Source organism: Leucopleurus acutus, assembly GCF_964270905.1.
Source record: "Leucopleurus acutus genome assembly, chromosome: 16".
Taxonomy (NCBI): domain Eukaryota; kingdom Metazoa; phylum Chordata; class Mammalia; order Artiodactyla; family Delphinidae; genus Leucopleurus; species Leucopleurus acutus.
This window is the reverse complement of record NC_139158.1, coordinates 65,333,914-65,353,921: the sequence shown is the minus strand read 5'-3', so window position 1 is coordinate 65,353,921 and position 20,008 is coordinate 65,333,914. Positions and strand designations below refer to the sequence as shown.

General features: G+C 52.8%; 1 protein-coding gene across 1 annotated transcript in view; it reads left to right on the top strand.

Annotated features, from left to right (window-relative positions):
• MTCL2 (microtubule crosslinking factor 2) overlaps positions 1-11,796 on the top strand; it is a gene marked incomplete at both ends in the record, with an annotated part of 64,411 nt that extends 52,615 nt beyond the window's left edge. The window contains 6 exons of the mRNA XM_082858216.1: positions 538-705; positions 2,276-2,527; positions 4,042-4,113; positions 5,083-5,153; positions 6,730-8,080; positions 11,644-11,796. Of these exons, the coding sequence (XP_082714342.1) occupies positions 538-705; positions 2,276-2,527; positions 4,042-4,113; positions 5,083-5,153; positions 6,730-8,080; positions 11,644-11,796 (2,067 nt within the window). The remainder of the gene's footprint in view (positions 1-537; positions 706-2,275; positions 2,528-4,041; positions 4,114-5,082; positions 5,154-6,729; positions 8,081-11,643) is intronic.
• Between the last annotated feature and the right edge of the window lie 8,212 nt (positions 11,797-20,008).

Below are 20,008 nucleotides of genomic sequence, written 5' to 3'. Positions count from 1 at the left end.
GAAGAAGGGCCTTGTGGCCTAGGATCAGGAACCATCAAATCAAGCCACGGGGTAGTATAGAGCAGTAGGGTCAGGCTCCCAGGGGCACCCACAGTAAGCTGGGTTACAGGTGGGAAACAGGTCATGGGCCCAGGAGAGAAGACTGGGTCCAAGTCGTGCAGTCAGGGAGCTTCCGTGGTTCAGACTCCCCATCTGGCCTACGGTGGGTCAGAGAAGGCAGATCTTGGGCAAGGAGAAAGACGGAGGCCTAGATGCTGCAGAGCCTCAGAGAAGCCAGGGCCCAGCTCAGATTTAGGTTGAATAATTGCTGTAACTACAGAATTTTGTGTTTTTGTGAGACTGGGTCATGTGTCAGTCTAAGAGGTGGCCAGGGCTGGGCTTGGCATGCCTGTTTTACGGGGAGATGACCCGAAGAGGTCGTGGGACTTGCCTGAGGCCTGGTAGAGCCCCAGGCTGGACTCTGGATGAGTTCCCAGCCCAGCCTCTCCTCCTTGCCGCTCCGAAAGCTCCTGACCCAGGCCTTGCCCCCATCTGCAGCCTAATGAGTACATCAAGACACTGGCCGACATGAAGGTGACGCTGAAGGAGCTATGCTGGCTGCTTCGGGATGAACGCCGTGGTCTGACTGAGCTTCAGCAACAGTTTGCCAAGGCCAAGGCCACCTGGGAGACAGAGCGGGCAGAGCTCAAGAGCCATACTGCCCTGGTGAGTCTCCCACCTGTCAGAGACATCCCCCTCCTTGTTCCCCTCTTTGCGAAGGCCTCAGCTGTCAGACTGGGGAGGAGGATGCCCAAGCCATGCTCCTAGAAGCATAGGAACCCCTTCACTTACCTTGTGGCCCAGAGAGGGCAAGACACTTGCCTAGAGTCACACAGCAAGGGTACCAGAAACAGTGGGAACTGAAGGTCCCTGGGCTAGGGAAGGCAGGTGAGGGACTGGCAAAGGAGCCATGGGGACATCACAGGCACCTCCGCCACACCATGAGCTCACAGGTGAGGCCGGAACACTTAAATGCCTGTCTGCACCTGGTGACATCCTTCATCCTCACACCCAGACTTCTGCTGCCTGCTGTCCTCATAAGGATCCCCTTAAGCCCCTGCTACCTGACTCTGCTTTGCTCCCTCCACCCGAACTGGGGAACTCCCCTCCCTACAACTCGATGATCAAAGGAGCCTTAACCAGGAGTCCTGGATATTTGGTCTTTGCTGTGTGCCTGGAGGCAAGGTGCTGCCCCCCACTCTGGCCTGAGAAGTGAGGGGATGGGCTTCCTCCTGCTCAGAAAGAATGCTCTCACCACCCCAACCCCTACCCCACGCCAGAACTCTGCGGGGCCCAGCTTCCTCCCCGCTGCCCCTGCTGCAGTCTGCCCTCCCAGGTATCACGGGCCCCTCAGAGGTCGGTACCCTGATTATCTTTGTTGGGCAAGTGACAAAGCAGGCACAGAGGAGTTAAGCTCCTTTCCCAAGGTCACCCAGCTAGTCAGTGGCAGACCTGACCCTCACTCCCCAAACCTCTGCCCTCCTGGCTCCTCATGACCGTGATCCCACCTTCTTCCCAGTTCTCAGACTTCTGGCTTCCTGGTGCCACCGTTCTCTCCTCCCAACCCTCCCTGCTGATCTCACAGCTCCCGCCCCACCTGCACCTTCCACAGCGTCCCCTGCTCCTACTGCCCCCCCAACCCCAGGCGTTCCAGGTATCCCTCTCGCCATGGGAACCTGACCACAGCTTGGGGGTGTGGGGTACATTGATTCTATAGATTGCACGTTTCCCTCCTGCACCCCAAGATTTGGGCCAAGACAGCCATCACGCTCAGGTGATTCCTGCCCACATTCTTTATGTGACTGTGCATGTCCCCCACTAACCGTAAACCCTGGTAAACATGGGTAAGTGTTGATGAAATATCATGAGAAGCAATAACTAGGAGCCTCTGCCATTCTGTAGCTATGTGACCAGGGACAAATAACCTCTGTGAACCTCTTCCTCCTCTGTAAAGTATCGACAATGGTGGTTATCTTGCTGAGTTTTCTTGAGGGCATAGATAATGCCTGAAGGGCCCTTAGCACAGAGCTTGGTGTGTAGAAGCTGTGCTACACAAGCCTTGACTGTGAGAAACGTTTAGTTCTAACTGAGGAGGTCAATGGAGGTTCCTGGGTGAGGGGTCCTCTGAGGAGAGCACCCTCCCCCTGCCCCCTGCTGGTGCCCGGGGAGGGACGAGGGAGGGCAGAGAGGAGGGTCCTCCTGGTGCCAGCCACCCAGGTTGCTCTTCTTTCCGCAGATGGAGCTGAAGGCTGGGAAGGGGGCTGGAGATCGGATAGGGCCCGACTGGAAGGCAGCCCTGCAGAGGGAACGGGAGGAACAGCAGCACCTCCTGGCTGAGTCCTACAGTGCAGTCATGGAGCTGACACGGCAGCTGCAGATCAGTGAGCACAACTGGGGCCAGGAGAAGCTGCAGCTGGTGGAGCGGCTTCAGGGTGAGAAGCAGCAGGTGGAGCAGCAGGTAAAGGAGCTGCAGAATCGCCTGAGCCAGGTGAGGTCTGTCCCAGCCCAAGATGGCTTAAGCACAAGGGGGAAGTTGCTATAGGCACAGACCAGGGGGAAGACTCCTTCAGGTAGAGATGGATCTGTATGCTCAGAGACTGCAGTAGGGACCAGGTCTTCCTCTCTGCCAGGCTCACAGGCTTGCTTTCCTCTGTGTTTTATTCTGAAGCAAGCCGTTCTCAAATATGGCCTCTGTTAGTGTTGTATTCATATCCTCACAGCTTAGCAGTTTCAATGGAAAGAGAGTTTTCCTTTTCCACAGGGCTCTGATCTGCCAGGTTTCCCATAAAAATTAGAGTCCTCTGACCAAAAGGGGGAAATAGGAAAAACAATCATTGACCATTACAACCCCACTACAGTTAACATGCACCTATCTTATCAAGCTGCTATGCTCCACTGTGACTTTTTCCTTTGTTTATTTTTTATTGCAATTGTATAAGTCAGGACTTCATCTTTATATAAGACTCAAATATTACAAAAGCATACTCCAACCCACTCCCTCCCTTTCTTGCTGTTTAAATTTACATTCAGGGCTTCCCTGGTGGCACAGTGGTTGAGAATCTGCCTGCTAATGCAGGGGACACGGGTTCGAGCCCTGGTCTGGGAAGATCCCACATGCCATGGAGCAACTAGGCCCATGAGCCACAACTACTGAGCCTGTGCTCCACAACAAGAGAGACCGCGATAGTGAGAGGCCCGCGCGCCGCGATGAAGAGTGGCCCCCACTTGCCACAACTAGAGAAAGCCCTCGCACAGAAATGAAGACCCAACACAGCCAAAAATAAATAAATAAATAAATAAATAAATAAAATAAAAGCCAAGCATTTGAAGCCCTTTAAAAAAAAAAAGGGCGGGGGGGCTTCCCTGGTGGCGCAGTGGTTGAGAGTCCGCCTGCCGATGCCCCGGTCCGGGAAGATCCCACATGCCGCGGAGCGGCTGGGCCCGTGAGCCATGGCCGCTGAGCCTGCGCGTCTGGAGCCTGTGCTCCGCAACGGGAGAGGCCACAACAGTGAGAGGCCGTGTACCGCAAAAAAAAAAAATTTACATTCAGAGATTTTTTGTAAATCATTAATTGAATCCTAATATACATATTATTTACACTTTGCCTCTTTCATAGAGAGCTGTTCATGACAGAATGCAGAGGCCACTCTCATTCAGTTTAATTGCTGCTTAGCATACCTAGGTGGAGATACCACTTTGATGTCATTCAGCTGCTGATGTAGCTATTACAGGCGTTGTGGCGTGAATTAACATGGTAATAACAACTATTACCGTGCTTGATATAATGACACTTATAAAGATGCCTGTAAGTGGTTGGTTTCATGATCCTTTGTCAAACCCACTCTGTTGGTTCAGAGCTGCTGCCCCCTGGGAAGGTGGCTCTGAGTCCATGATCTGGGTCATCTGGGCTGCAGAGTGGAGACTGGGGAATGGCCCTGCACAGAATAGGGCCCTGCTCACCGTCTTTGCCTGCACATGACTGTCTTCTTTACTCTTGCCCAGCTGCAGAAGGCTGCTGACCCTTGGGTCCTGAAGCACTCGGATCTGGAGAAGCAGGACAACAGCTGGAAAGAGGTGAGTGGGGTGGCAGGCGGCCCATGTGCTGTGCTCCTGGCTACACTGGAAAGTCTCTCACTTGTGGGGAATGTGACAAGGAGGATGCTAATCCTGTCCCACAGGTCACACACCCTCACCCCCTTGGGCTCCTCAATCCTGAGGTCTCTACTTCATGGTTCCAGCCTTGAGACCTGCCAAGAGCCCCCTGTTAGCTCCATCCTTCCAGGCCTGGGACAAAGGCTAGGTGTTTCTCTGTGTTTCAGTTGTGGCTTTCTCAAAAGCAGAGCCTCCAAAGAGCTGTGTGATCCTGGGCAAGTCACTCTCCCTCTCTGGGCCCCAGTTGCCTCATTTGTAAAATGAGAATCACTTTCTCTGCCTTAGCCCAGCCCTGGTTGTGGAGATCAATCAGTGAAGTTTGCTTCTAAGCCTCAGGTGCACTGTCCATATAGCCACACACTGAGTAACCAAAGAGTGAACATATGGGCCCTTGCTCATGATAGCCTGAGGAAGCAATAAAAGCCAATTCTGGGGAACTGAAGCAGGAGAGGATTTCATTAGGGGCTCAAAAGGGCTGGTGATGCAGGGTCAGAAAACTGGTGCAGGTCTCTGAACCAGGGTGGGGCAAACCCCAAGCAGGACCTCAGGTCACTGCTTTCACCTTCAGCTGAGCAGCGACTACTGGGTGCTTTGTTGCTGCCACTACATTCAGAATACGTTCTAAATAGAGTCTCTTTCCTTGGGTTCCCTCTTGGACCGCTGATTGGCCATGCCTGCATCACATACCTATGTGTGTGTGGAGAGGGGGTAGGTGCACTGTAGCCAGAAACTGACCAATGGGCATTCTAGATCAGTACTGACATCACTCCTGCTCTACAAGAGGAGACTCATGCGTGGGGCTCGGGGCCAGCTCCCACCCAGACCCCCTGTTACCTTCGCTCTGTGTGCTAGTGGCCAGACTGACCCTTTCCTGTCTCTCTTCTATGGCAGACACACAGTGAGAAGATCCACAACAAGGAGGCTGTTTCTGAAGCTGAGCTTGGGGGAACCGGCTTAAAGAGGTGCTAGCAGCCCCTCCCCATGCTCCACTCTGCAGCCCCTCCCCCTGCTCTGCGCCCAGCCCCACCCTGCAGGCTGCCCTGCCCCTTTGCCTCTCTTCTCTTCCTCTGCCCTGCGCACCCACCACTGCACCTCAGCTGAATTGGGAGAACACTGGGATATGGTTTCTAAAGATTTTTTTTTTTTTTGATGTGGACCATTTTTTTAGTCTTTATTGAATTTGTTACAATAGTGCTTTTTGTTACAATAGTGTTACAATAGTGCTTCTGTTTTATGTTTTGGTTTTTTGGCCCGGAGGCATGTGGGATCTTAGCTCCTCCACCGGGGATTGAACCCACACCCCCTGCATTGGAGGGTGAAGCCTTAACCCCTGGACCCCCAGGGAAGTCCCTTGGGACCCCAAGCCACTTAGGAGCTGGGAAAGTTTGGGTGATGGAAACTGTAGCCTGTGCTTTTTTTGATTCTGGGCGTGGAAAACTGGGGCCCCGGAATATCCTCGCTGGGAAAGAAACTGTTTAGCTCCTCTTGGGGTTCTTCCTGTCTCTGGAGTTGGGAGAGTCCGGCTGGACATCTATTCCTGGGACTAGTGAGCAGCATCCTCTGGGCCCAGCCCTGTGCTATAGCCAGGAAAACCCCTAGGGCTATCAGGACCGTGTCTCCACCATTCGGAAACCATTATGAAAAGATTCAGGGTAACAGAACCTCCCAGGGGCCGTGCGAGTAGCGTGAAGCCAGGTGGGCCCCAGGATAGGAGGGTGGCTCTGGAGTGGTAGTGTGGGATTTGAATTCCAGCACTGTCATTTCTAGCTCTGTGCCCTTGGGCTATACTTCCCATTTCTACCTACTGGGATAACAGGAATTGGCCCCTCGAGTTGTCGGAGGACTGAATGGTCTGACGTGTGCAATGTTGTCACGTAGGCCTGGCACTGACAGTCATCAGGCAGTGCACGTGCCAGGTCTGGGCTGGAGATTAAATGGCGTCCTAGGTTGGGTTCCCTCAAAAGTAAACGTTGAGGCAAGGATTTAAGTGCAAATGGTATATTTGGGAGGGGATTCCAGGAAAAGCCTGGAAGTGAGACAGGGTAGGGAAGGCACCATAAAGGAGGTATTGTCAACCAGGATACACGTGGACAACTGGGTCAGCTTCACAGCATCTCTGGGAGCCAGAGCTGAACATTAGTTCTCCCACCTGGGGCACAGGGAGGCGGGTACCAAGCCACCAAACCCCACTCATTGTTTGTTGAGGGCTGTGTCTAGGGCCATAAACTATGTGAATGTCTAGCTTCCTGTGGGTGGAGGCCAAGTGTGCTCCTGCAGACAGAAAAAAGCCCTCCAGTGGAGAACGGCAGGTGCTCAGAGATGCAGTGCTGCGTGTGTAGGTGTGAGTGTGGAGGGGATGAGGGGCAGGGCACCTACAGCATCTTCCACAAGAGGTGAGCAGGACCGTCATGGTCCGTCTCCCCACTGCCCCACCACCCCCTGCCCGCGAAGTGCACGGACCAGGGAGGAAGACCAGAGTACCTGCTCCGCATGAGGCATCTTCCACTAACTCTGCCCTTTCTCCTCTGCGCTTCCCAGGACCAAATCTGTTTCCTCCATGTCAGAGTTTGAAAGTCTGCTGGACTGTTCCCCGTACCTCGCAGGGGAAGCCGCCCGGGGCAAGAAGCTGCCCAACAGCCCTGCCTTTGCTTTTGTGGGCCCCCAGCCAGTGGACCCGGAGAAGGCTGCCCCGGAACAGCCAGGCCTCTCTCCACGTGACTGCAACCGCCTGGGTGCCCTGGGCTGCCAGGAGCCAGCAGGGAAGCAGATGCAGCGCAGCTACACGGCTCCCGACAAGACGGGCATCCGCGTCTACTACAGCCCCCCGGTGGCCCGGCGCCTGGGCGTCCCCGTGGTCCATGACAGGGAGGGCAAGATCATCATCGAGCCCGGCTTCCTCTTCACCACAGCCAAGCCCAAAGAGTCCGCCGAGGAGGACGGGCTGGCGGAAAGCTCCTACAGCCGCTGGCTCTGCAACTTCTCCCGGCAGCGCCTGGACGGGGGCTCCGGGGGCGGCCCCTCGGCGGCCGGGCCTGGCTTCCCAGCGGCCCTGCATGACTTTGAGATGTCGGGCAACATGAGCGACGACATGAAGGAGATCACCAACTGCGTGCGCCAGGCCATGCGCTCGGGCTCGCTGGAGCGGAAGGTGAAGAGCACGTCCAGCCAGACGGTGGGCCTGGCCAGCGTGGGCACGCAGACAATCCGCACGGTCAGCGTGGGCCTGCAGACCGACCCGCCCCGCAGCAGCCTGCACGGCAAGAGCTGGTCACCCCGCAGCTCCTCGCTGGTGTCCGTGCGCAGCAAGCAGATCTCCTCCTCCCTGGACAAGGTGCACTCGCGCATCGAGCGGCCGTGCTGCTCGCCCAAGTATGGCTCGCCCAAGCTCCAGAGGCGGTCCGTGTCCAAGCTGGACGGGGCCAAGGACCGCAGCCTGTGGAACCTGCACCAGGGCAAGCAGAACGGCTCGGCCTGGGCCCGCTCCACCACCACGCGGGACAGCCCCGTGCTGAGGAACATCAACGATGGGCTGTCCAGCCTATTCAGCGTGGTGGAACACTCGGGGAGCACCGAGTCCGTCTGGAAACTGGGCGTGTCCGAGGCCCGGGCCAAGCCCGAGCCTCCCAAATATGGCATCGTGCAGGAGTTCTTCCGCAACGTGTGTGGCCGGGCGCCAAGCCCCACGTCCGTACCCGGGGAGGAGGGCGCCAAGAAGCTGGAGCCCATCTCCCCCGCCAGCTACCACCAGCCGGAGGGCATGGCCAGGATTCTGAACAAGAAGGCGGCCAAGTCAGGCGGCAGCGAGGAGGCCAGGCTTTCCATGCTCCCCCAGATGGGGAAGGATGGGGTCCCTCGTGATGGAGATGGAGCCACGGTCCTTCCCAATGAGGTAGGTGGGTGGGGTCTGCCCTTTTTCTTGGGAGGTGAGATTGGCTTATAAGGTCCCACTCTTGGTTTTCAAACTCAGGCACGTGGTTTGTGTATTTCAAAAGGTCCTTGTGCTGCTCTGGGATGGGGGTTGGAAGGCCCCAGACCTGGAACAGCAGATCTGATGGACACACAGTCTGAATACAAGAGACTGGTGAGCATGGTGACATACCCACCTGCTTTGCCACCACACCCCAGACATTGCCAGCATCCCCTCCAGGGAAGAGGCATTGCCGCTCACTGCCCTCCTGCTACCCAGTGGTGTGTGGGAGCCAGCTCCTTTGGTTCATGAGAGCCAATCGTGTACATCTCTGTGTTCAGTGATGTCACCTTAGTACCTTGCGATCGGCCACCAGGGGAGGATTTACTCCTTGAAAATTAGAAATGCTGCATGGAAGGATTTACTCTGTGAAAATTGGAAATGCTGCAAATCAGGGCTTCTCCTCTTACTCCTGGGAAACTAGTCATTAAACATGTACCAGCACACCACTGCCCTCACCAAGACTGTATCCCTAAGTGCTTCCATTTTCTCTGGGACTGTTTTGCTGCTCACCCCACTCCCGATACCAATTTCAGATTTAGTTAGGGATCATGTGCATGTTAGTAAAACGACGCATGTAAGTTAGTTTTGCAGAAAGGGAAATTGCAGAGGATCTCACGGAACCCAAGGGCAGGGACCCAAAAGCCCCAGTGGCTGCTCTGTCTCCCTCTCCTCTCTCCTGAGCTTCACTTTCTCTGATGTCCTCTTCCTCCCTCTGTCTCTGTTATATTTGAATATGGTCCAGGTGGGCTCTGCCTACTCTGCTTTTATAACATCTTCCAGTTCCAGCACCTAAGGGAGACTGACTCAAATCCCTCTGTCCCCATTCCACATTTCAGGAAGAAACTGACTAGTGTAACTTGAGTCCAGTGTAACCCCCTTGGTCCAGTCAGCTGTGGTCAGGGGTGGTATCATGGTCTGCAGTGCACGGAGTGAAGGAGGGTTGTAGGTGGGGGCACAGAGAGGTGGCATGGGGTGGGATTGACCCATGTGATTTGTACATATTGTATGTTTAGCTGGTTTCTAGTTTTTCCCTATTACACGTAATGCTGTGGTGAACATCTTGACACAAAAGCATTTTTCCGTATTGCAGATTATTTCCTTACGTTTGAGTTGCAGAAACGGGATTCCAGAATAAAAGACTGTAAATTGTTAAAGGTATTTGATAAGTGTTGCTAAATTGTCTTTCCAAAGACTTCGTTTAATTTCTAGAACCCCCAGGAGTATATGGTGAGTGCCTCACCTCCCTATACTCTCTGGCTGCATTTAAAAAAAAAAACAAAACCTTTTAAATATTCATTCCTCTTTTTTTAACTTAAGAAAACCCTTTGTGAGGTTAATATACATACTGAGCATATTGTAAGAATATGGCTTATTGAATTCTCACAAACTGAACACACCCATTGTATTAGAGTTCTCCAGAGAAAACAAAACCAATAGGCTTTGTGGTTATGTGTGTGTGTGTGTGTGTGTGTGTGTGTGTGTGTGTGTGTGTGTGGAGAGAGGGGGGGGAGAGAGAGAGAGAGAGAAAGAGGAAAGAGAGAGAGAGAGAGAGAGGAGAGAGAGAGAGAGAGAGAGGGAGAGGAGAGAGAGAGAGAGAGAGAGAGAGGAGAGAGAGAGGAGAGAGAAGAGAGAGAGAGAGAGAGAGAGATTTATTATATTGCAAGCTGAAGACCCAGGAAAGCCAATGGTTTAGTTCCTAAGTCCAAAAGTCTGAGAACCAGAAGAGCCAATGGTATAGCTCCAGTACAGCATATGTAGCTGATGTAGTTCCGATCTAAAGGTCATCAGGAAGGAAGAATTCTTTCTTACTCAGGGGGAGTCAGCCTTTGTGGTCTATTCAGTACATTGACTGATTGGATGAGGCCCACCCGCATTAGAGAGAGCCATCTGCTTTACTCAATCTACTGGTTTAAATGTTACTGTCTTCCAAAAGCATCCTTGCAGAGGCACCCAGGATAATATTTGACCAAATATCTGGACCTGTGGCCCAGTCAAGCTGACACGTGAAGTTAATCATCACACCCACATAACCACACCTACATAAAGAAACAGAGGTACAAAGCTGGCCGTACTTTGAATGTTGGTTTCACAGTTGATCCAGATGTTTTTCAGTATGTAAAATGTGCTTATTACCTGTTGACCCAGTAGTTCTCCTAGGAACGTAGCCTATGGAAATATTCACAGAGGTGGATACGTGTGTAAAGAAGTGTATTGCATTATTAATAAAAATTGCTAAGATTTATTGAATACTTAATAGGCGCTATCAAATGCTTCACATATACCTTATGTGACCCTCACAGCAACTTTGACAAAGGTATCACATCCCTCATCTTAGAGCAGGAAAACTCAAGGCTCAAAGAGGTTAAATAACTTATCCAAGTTCACACAGCTGGTAGACAGTTGGGCTGGGATTTGAACCAAGCAATTGAGTTTTACAGCAGCACTTTTTTTTTTCGAAGTATAGTTGCTGTACAATATTATATAAGTTACAAGTGTGTAATATAGTGATTCATCATTTTTAAAGGATATAGTCCATTTATGGTTACTATAAAGTATTGGCTATATTCCCTGTGCTGTAAAACATGTCCTTGTACAATAGCTTATTTTATACCTGACAGTTTGTACCTCTTAATCCCCTACCTCTATATTGCCCCTCCCCCCTTCCCTCTCACCACTGGTAACCACTAGTTTGTTCTCTATATACGTGGGTCTGCTTCTTTTTTGTTATATTCACGAGTTTGTTGTAATTTTTAGATTCCACATACAAATGATATCCTACAGTATTTGTCTTTCTCTATCTAACTTATTTCCCCCAGCATAATGCCCTCCAAGTCTAGCCATGTTACTGCAAATGGCAAAATCTCATTCTTTTTTTATAGCTGAGTAGTATTCTATTGTAGATATATACCACATCTTCTTTATCCATTCATCTGTTGATGGACACTTAGGTTTTGGCAATTGTAAATAATGTACACAGCACTTTTAACCATTATCCCTGTGTGTTGGTAACAGTAAAAAAAAAATTAGAAACTACCTAATATCCACATAAAAAATGCATTGGATAAATAAGTCAAGCTACTTCCATGCAGTGGAATAGTATGTGGCCATTAAAAAGAAGGAGATCTGGACATACATGACAAAAAAGTGTTCATGTTTTGCAATTACAAAATAAGCTGTAGGGGTTGAAATCATTTGGGTAAATGCATGTGTGTGCAATGTTTTGAGAATTTATCTTTCATGGACAATGTCTACTTTCTTCTCTGTATATTCCAGAATTTATTACCTTCTGGAAGGTTCTTTATGAGCATTCATTACTGTTCTAATGGGAGAAAATAATTTTTAAAAATTGGTCCAGAGAGGGGCTACAGCCCCTGGGAACTGGTCCCTGGGCACAGCTGAGTCCAGATTCCTTGCCTGGCCACCCAGTCCCTGGGTGGGCAGTGCCTCCTGGCTCCTCCCGACTTCTTCCTCCCTCCTCCCAGGATGCCGTGTGTGACTGTAGCACCCAGTCTCTCGCCTCCTGCTTCGCCCGGCCATCCCGCTCTGCCGTCCGCCACTCTCCTTCCAAGTGCAGGCTGCACCCTTCGGAGTGCGCCTGGGGTGGGGAGGAGAGGGCCGCCCCCCCCAGTGAGTGACAGAGCAGCCGAGCTCCCCACCTCAACCAGCCCAGTCCCTGGACAGCCAAAGGGAACCCGCGGAGAGGAGACGAGGTGAGGGGCCCGCTCCCCCTGCATCTCTCGCCCAGGAGGGACAGCAGCTGCACCACCGCCGCAGAAGAGCTTTCCCATCCAGGTAAAGCGGGGCCTCCTGCTGACTGCTGGGTGGCGATCTCTGACTTCCCAGGGGAAGGCAGCGAGTGGGAGAAAGACCAAAGCTGGGCTTCAGAAGCAGCTCCAGAAAGATCCCTTGGGAGCTGATCCGTTGGGAGCTGATCCCTGGGTCATAAGGGAGAGCCTTGCCTGGTTCTAGCCACACCCACTTCTCAGAAGAGCCAAGGAAAGGATACACTTCCGGCCATGCCCCTCAGGGAAACGGGCTCACAGAGACATTCCCTGCCAACCACATCCCTCTTCACGGGGAGGAAACACCAATGAGAACAGGCTTTGCTCTAGGGCTCAACCTCGGGTTCTTGGTGGAGCTGAAATGGGCATCACGCCGTCCGTTTCTTCCCTCCACCGCCTCCTCCTCCCAGCCCTGCTGCTGTGGATTGCTATGGCTCTAGGGGATATGATAGGGCGGTAACCAGGGTCAAGTATCTGCTTGGAATCCTGGAGCCCTGGATCTCCCTGCCCGTAGCTTGGGTGCAGCAAGGACTAGAAGACGAGGGGCTCAGGGCTGGAGAGCCACTGGAACTGCCTTTCTTGCCAAGGTGACTTGGGGGGGGCCCCAACCTTCCCAGGAGACTCCTTGAGGACAGAAATAGGTAAAGTCCATCTCAAGACCTGGTGCACAGATAAATAAATGCCTAATTGCCCACAGCCTTGATCGCTGGGGTCTCTTTCCCTGGCACCCTGGAGGGGCACCGCATCTCCACTGTGATTACATCCTGCGGCTGGTGGAGGGCAAAGACGTTCCCAGTAAGAGACTCCCAGATGGCCAGGTCAGGCCAAGGAGCATTCCGAGAGGCCAGTGCCCCAGGACGTGGCAATAGACTGGGGCCTGGAAACATATTTCTTGCCTCGGGTGTTTATTTGAATTTTTCTTACTATAAATATTTAAGGTGGTTTTACTTTATTTTAATAATTTAACTTACCCCAAAGCCCCTAAGGTAATTTATTGGAGGTTGATACATGTACTCTCGCCACTGGGACAATGCAAGGCTTTGACACGATGGACAGGCGCAGGGTCCCCTGTGTGGATGAGGCAACTCAGCAGCCGAGCTCTGGTCTCCAGGTCAGCTTTGGAGGGCCCCCCAGCAAAGCTGGAGCCCTGCAGCCTGCTCCCCCAAAACTGCTGACCCTTTGGCCTCAGAGCACCCCTTTACACTCAACACCCGGTACTTGCCCAGCCCCCAGACGTGAGTCTGTACATGCTCACAGCCAGGGTGGAGGGCTGGACCGCTTCCCAAACATTTTCCATTTTTTCTCATCTTCCTCCCTCCCTCTGAAACCTTTTTTGTTTCGATGAGTCAAACACGGATGTCTAAGGCTTTATCAAGAGCATGGAGATCTCTCCAAGTTCCCCAAGTGAGAACTCACAGGAAAACAGGACTGAACTTCAAGAATGTTGTTTATTGCAGCTTTGCACATCGATCTGAGAGTGTCTGCCAGCCTGCCTCAGTTCTCACCAGCCTGCCAGCTTTTTCACCAGCCTCTCTCCTTAGCCTTATGGGCTCTCCCGGCTCGCCTCCCAGCCCCAGCTCCACTGCCCACCCTTCCCCATGTTGCATGTGAGCTGCCTGAGCCATCGGATGGATTGCACCGTGGCTCACTGCAGTGTGGTGATGGGGGAGGGATACTCAGATGGCCTCCCCCTTGGTGCCAGTGAACCTGTTTTGTTTACACACATCTGCCTGTAAGGGGCTGGGGGCTCAGAGTGGAAACACCAGGATAGAGTGGCTTATCTGTGAATTTGCCATTAGGAAGACAAAAAGCCAGCAGCGTGGCTAATTTGCCCCCAGGACTCAGGAGATGCCTCTGCGCTCCCACCTACCAGCTGCCGGTCTTGCCCTTTCTGGGGCACCTGGACCAGTTACCCAAATTCCTTCATCGCCATTCCCTATCGGTAGAACTTGGGGCTACGTTGGTGCAAGCAGCCACTTCCTCATGCCATAGTGACCTGTGTGGGCAGAGCAGGCAGGCTGATGGAGCCATGGGCCAATCCCCTCTAGGAAGACACTGCTCCCACCCAAGAGGTCAGGGGGCCCCTCCGAGGTTATCTCCAAGTGAGGGGATTCACACAAGGCCACAAGCCACCAGAGGCCTCTGGCATTTCCCAGAGCTGCAGAGGGCCAGGGAGGCTGTGCTTCTAGCCTTGGGGAGAAATCCTCGTGAGACCTGAACCCTGCGGACCGCTCAGCCTTACCGTCGTTCTCATCCAAGATTGTCCTTGCATTCTCATTGTCTTAGAGCATGGCCACCCAGACCTCAGCCAGTGTCCGAGACCCCAGAGCTTGGTTTTCAATAAAGTCCCAGTTCCTGCTTCCTGCATGCCACTGTGCAAGGTCACTCATCACTGTTCCTACAGAAGCCTCTGGACGAGGGGCTTGATGGGGTTGAAAATGTTACGTGTAAATATTGGTTTGGTTTGATTTTCAGCATTTTAATTAGTAACGGTTGTGTTTTCTTTTTTGGGGTGGGGGGTTGGTTTGTAAAAACTCTCTACTCTTTTGGAATGTAATTTCTAAGTTTGCTTCTTCAAATGCCTTTTTAAGTCTTGGTAACATTCCCAAAGCAGAAAACTGCCTGGCGCTCTGTGGGGACTCCCCTGGAGCATTGGGTCCCAGGAAGGAACACTGCCCTTTCCCCCTTTCTTCCCCTTCCTGCTGCCCCTTACCTTTTCACTCCTAGCAGCTGCTTCTTCCTTCCCTTCCTCCTCCTCCTCTAGCCTTCTTTTTCCTTTCCCCATCTCTATTCTCTGCAGCCAAAGTCCCAAGGAACCCTGGGGTCCCAGTTCCCTACAGACCCCTGGGTTTGGATCCATTGTGTTGGCACCAGTTGGTTGAGGGGAAATGGGAGACCAGTTGGCATGGTTGACCCCAGACTGGACGATCTTGTGTTTCTTATGTCTGACCTCTTCCCAGAGCCAAATTAAACCCTCCTGGGGGCAATGATGTCTGTATTTGAAATGAATGTCAAACCACTTTGGCACATCAGTGGTCCCTAGATCCTGCATGCACAAAGCATCAGTATCCAAGTCCCCGTCACCCTGGCAGCCCTTCCCCCCACTCTCCCCCCCCCGCTAATTCTTTCCCCACCAAAGGCTGACCAATTGTGAAAACTCCTCCAAGAGGTCTTGCTCAAAATGGCCCCTCCCCTTGGTCCCCCCCAGGGACGCTCCTCTACCAGCTGCTCTCCCAGGTGACAAAGTTGAGGACCCAAGACTTGACCCTCTTATACCCTAATTGCCACATGGCTCCCCCGTGCCTGCCCCCATGCACCTTTCATGGTTTCATCACCCGGCCTGTTCTCCTCTTGCCCATCCAACTGCCAGGCCCTTCCTCCCTCTCCTCTCCCGTCTAGAATGTCCTCCCCACCCCAGCTTTGCCAGCCTTCCAGCCCCACCAGCATCACCTTCCCCCGACCCCGTACACCCCCCCTAGAGCACATTGCTATTTAGAAATTGCTTCCCCATGCCACATCTCCTTCAGACTTCTAAGGGCCAACTCTGGGAGGCAACCTTGGCAGGATAGGGGTTAGTGCTCCCATTTTACAGATGACGAAACTGAAGTGCAGGTCTCATCCCTGAGTCACCTAACTGGGAAGTCATCAAGTTTAGACTAGAACCTGGGTCCACTGGATCCCCCAGCCCAACACTGTCCTGCTTGCTGTGTCAACCCACTGCCCCACTGGAGGCTTTGTGTGGGTGTAGGACACCGAGAATATGCCACTGCCCAACCCAGACATAAAACCAGTCCACTCTGAATCACTGGACCCGTGTGTCCCAGAGGGTGGTGTGGGGACCCCCTGCATCAGAATCCTCTTAGGCATGTCCAAAATGCAGCTTCCTGGGACCCGCCTCAGCCTCTGGGCCAGGAATCTGCGTATCTAACGAATTCCCAGGGAGATCCTGAGTACCAGTGGCCACACCATTGATGTTCACAGCCCTGACCGTTAGGCCATCTTTTTTTAACCAGATAACCATGATGTTATATCTTAAAAAGAGCACTGAGCTGGTAATCAGGGGGCCTGGTCCTCAAGCCAGCTCTGATTTGGGTTAATTATGCTGAGAATTTCCAAAAAGCACTGGAGGCAATTTACAGTCTTAGTCATAAGGATCAGTAAGACAACAGAAAAAAAGAAAGTCAGGAACTTCCTTGGCGGTTCAGTGGTTAAGACTCTGTGCTTCCACGGAAGAGGTTACGGGTTCGATCCCTGGTAGGGGAACTAAGATCCCGAATGCCTCACGGCGCAGCCGAAAAAAAAAAAGTACAAAGAAAGTCAAAAAGCAAGAGGAATGATCATTCCCCAAATCTATCTGACATGATTCCCATAATCCTGCAATTAAATTTTACTCTTGAGTTTCCTGGCAGCCACAGTAAAAAGGGAAGCACATCACGGTAAAAAGGGAAGCATGTCATCATCCAGTCATGGGATGTAACCATAGTTGCCCCAGGAGACAAACTCTTCTGCTGCTAACTTCGAGCATGTGTCCTTCCTTCAAAGTCCACTAAGCCGGTTGCAGTGTGAACCTAAGATGCAAGGATGGTTTCCAGGTCACTATTTTTAAAATAATAATAAACGGCCACCAACTTGAATGGCCTTGGCCCTGGAGCATGTGGCTAGTCTGTACCTCAGTTCTTCCAGCTGCAAAGTGGGAGAATGTCCTTGCATGGCTATGCTGAGGACCAAATACAGTACTGTGCCTGTGAATCTGCCTGGGAAAACATAAGGTTCTACACCCATGGGAAGTGGTCCGATCACACTCATTGTCCCCACACCAGCCTCCTGGTGCCCTGGCCCTAGGGGTGATACACCCTCACTAGTCTTAGTGAATAGAAAGAAAAATAAACTGGACCTACCCCTCACTTTTTCTAAAATTGTGGCAAAACGTACATAAGACATAGCCATTTTTCAGTGGCTTTAAATACGTTCACAATGTTGTGTTGATACAACCATTACCACTCTCCTCTTCCAGAACCTTTTATCATCCCAAACTGAAACTCTATACCCACTACACAATAACGCCCCATCCCTCTCCCCCAGCCCCTGTAACCTCTGTTCTACTTTCTGTCTCTATGAATTTGCCTAGTCTAAGCACCTCATATAAGTGGAATCATACATACAGTGTTTGTCTTTTTGTGTCGAACCCCCTCACTTTTTTGGATGAGGAATCAGGCCCAGAGAAGGGACAGAGTGGCTCACCCAAGGTCAGACAGCAGGTTAAAGGCAGAATCAGGACCAGAACCCAGGCTTCCTGACTCCCATCAGGTTCTGCATCCCCAGTGGTGAGACACCCCCCACCTACCATTCCGTGGTCTTGGTTGAACCCCTTCCTCTCTCTGGGCTGTATGTTCGCTCCCCACTGCCCACCCATCCTCTCTTTTAATATCTTCCTCCGAAGCTTCCCCTCATCCTGCCTCCTCTTCTCCAGCCGATTCCCACCAGCAGACTGAGTGGCCCTGACCCATGGCCAGGTTTTCCTCTTCTGAGCCTCAGGCTTCCTTGTAGCACCCATGCCTCAGCCCTCCCAGAACGGCCTCCCCGGCTCCACTCGTCTCCCGTGGATTTCCCTGTAACCTCAGCAACTCCCTCAACGCCCTCCCTGCGCCCTCAGCCTCACATTCCCATCCTCCCATGTCTGTGGTCTCCCAACTCCGGAGGTTTGCTTTCAGATCTGGTTGTATTCCCTGGGTTCTGTTTTATTTTGTGTTTCCTCACACCAAAGGGAACCTTTCCCCAATGCCTCAGGCTGGGCTTGGCCTCAGTGACCACCACCCCCAAGCCCAGAAAGACATCCCCCATCCCACCCTTGAGCCCCATTTTCTTCTGTCCACAGCCTCCCGGCAAGACCCCAACACTCTCCACTGGGAATTGGGGGGGAACTTGGATCCCCCACTTTGGCCTCCTCTGTCCTGCCCAGTCCCACATGGCCTTGTTTGGAAAGTAGGTACAGCCTAGCTTGGGTTCTTCTCTCCCTGGCCATCCGTCCATCTGTCTGTCCATTTGACATCCCCCATACTCTCCACTCTCCCCTGGGCCTCATGGCCTCTGGAAGAGCTTGCCCTTGGCAGAACCTGTAGCCCACCCCGGCAGAACCTGTAGCCCACCCTGGCACTACCCCTTACCCCTCCCAACAGTGTTTGCGGTTTGCAAAGTCCACAGACCCAAGAACGGAAGGGGACTGGTGACATGATGCTGGGCCTGAGTCGCCTGCCCAGGGCTCTTCCCCGCCCCTCCTGTACTCTTCTTGGACCCTACCTTGTGTATCCCATCAGCCCTACTCCACTCCCTTCCTGCCCTTCACCAGCCCCCTGGACCCCAGGGTCTAAGGAAAGGAGCTTTGGTTTCCCCTAAGCATCCTTGAAGGGCCGAAGTCGTCAGGGCCTGGCCACCTTGTCACTCTCCATTCTGATACCACTCAAACTGCTCCCATGAAAAGGAACCTCAGCCAGGAGCCTGGAGACCTGGCCCAGGAGATGTCTTAACTTCTCTGTGTTTGTCTGGTTGTATGATTTTATGATAAGCACGAGGATGGTCCTTAGGGCCCCAGAGCACCCCTCATGTTTTGGAGTCCTGCATCACCATCCTCTCTCCACTGGGCCCTGGTATCCTGGCTCCTCTCTCAGCTCCGCCGCTGATCTCTGTGCCTTAGTTTACTTCTCCGCACAGGGGGCTCCCCACAAGTCTGTGCCCAGCAGCTTCCCAGATATCTTGGTGCCTCTAAGGCAGGGCCTTGCCAGCTGTGGCCCAGCTCCCGGGCACTGTCTTGGGGCACCAGTTGCTGAGGATGTTGCCTGGAGGTTCTCAAAGAAGCGGGAGCAACACCTGGGCACTTGATAGACATGCAAAGTATTGGGGCCACTCAAGACCTATGGAACAGAACCTTGGGTGGGGGCGGGGGTGGCCAGCAAGCTGGGGGGTTTAACAAGCCCTCCAGGTGATTCTGATATACACAGGAGTTTGCCACCTGCTGACCTAGACCAGCAAATAGTGTGGCCTGGTGAGGGACTGAGGCTGGCCCTGACCAGGAACAGGAAACACCAACCTCATCTGGACTCCTGAGAGATTGCGAACCCTCCCTGCCCCTACCCAAAGCAAAACAAAACTATGTTCTCCTCTTCCTGGAAACTGGAGGGCTGGCAGAAGGCATACGTTTTTCCTTTCCCTGCCCCTGGCTTGGTTCCAGTCCTACCCACTTCTCCTACTTGTCTGGGTTTTACAAGAGATTGTGTAGGGTTGTGCCAGCTGGGCAGCAGGTGGGTGTCCTGGGGTGGGGGGGCGGGAGACAAAAGACCGTGAGACCGTTTATCCCTTGGAAACCTCACCATAGGCTTATGGCCTCTCTTCAAATGGAAAGAAACAACTCCTCAAAGGAAGACTCCTAAATCCCCAGCCAGCTCCTCCTCTCACCTCTCACCTCTAGGGACACCTTGTAGACAAGGCCAAAAAGCAGCTCCAACCCCCAGCGGCTGGGGAAGAGAGCCAGAAGCTGTCCCTCCTCCTCCTCCTGGCCCCCCTCCCCAAACCCCACCAATACTGTGAAGCCCCCTTCCTGACCATCCTGGTTTCCTGGTGTGGACCCTGCAGCTGTGGGCCCTAAGGGTTCCCCAGGGAAAGGCCTTTGGGAGGGAAGGGACTAAGGGCATCCTTGGGCCAAACTGTCCACCTCTCCTGTCCGCTGTTTCTCCTCCCCACTCCTGTCTTCAGAAGGCTCTTTCCCAGGATGGATTGGGTGCTAGGACAACCATGGTCCAATCCGCCAGCTCTCCTTGCCCCCGTGTCTTATTTCAGACATGAGAATAACTGTACAGTGTAAACTTACAAAGCGTTTTTAATGGTTGTAGATTGGAAATAAAGTATGTCATATGAACAGTTTCCATGGACTTGGCCTCCTCTGATTTCTCATTTTGGGTGGGTGGGGTGCTCAGCAGATTTGAAACTTCACTCTACCCCACACCCAGCTGCCTGGGAAGGAAGGAGCCCTGGGAATGCCACAGCCAGCTGGCTGGTTTGGGGGTCACTTGGG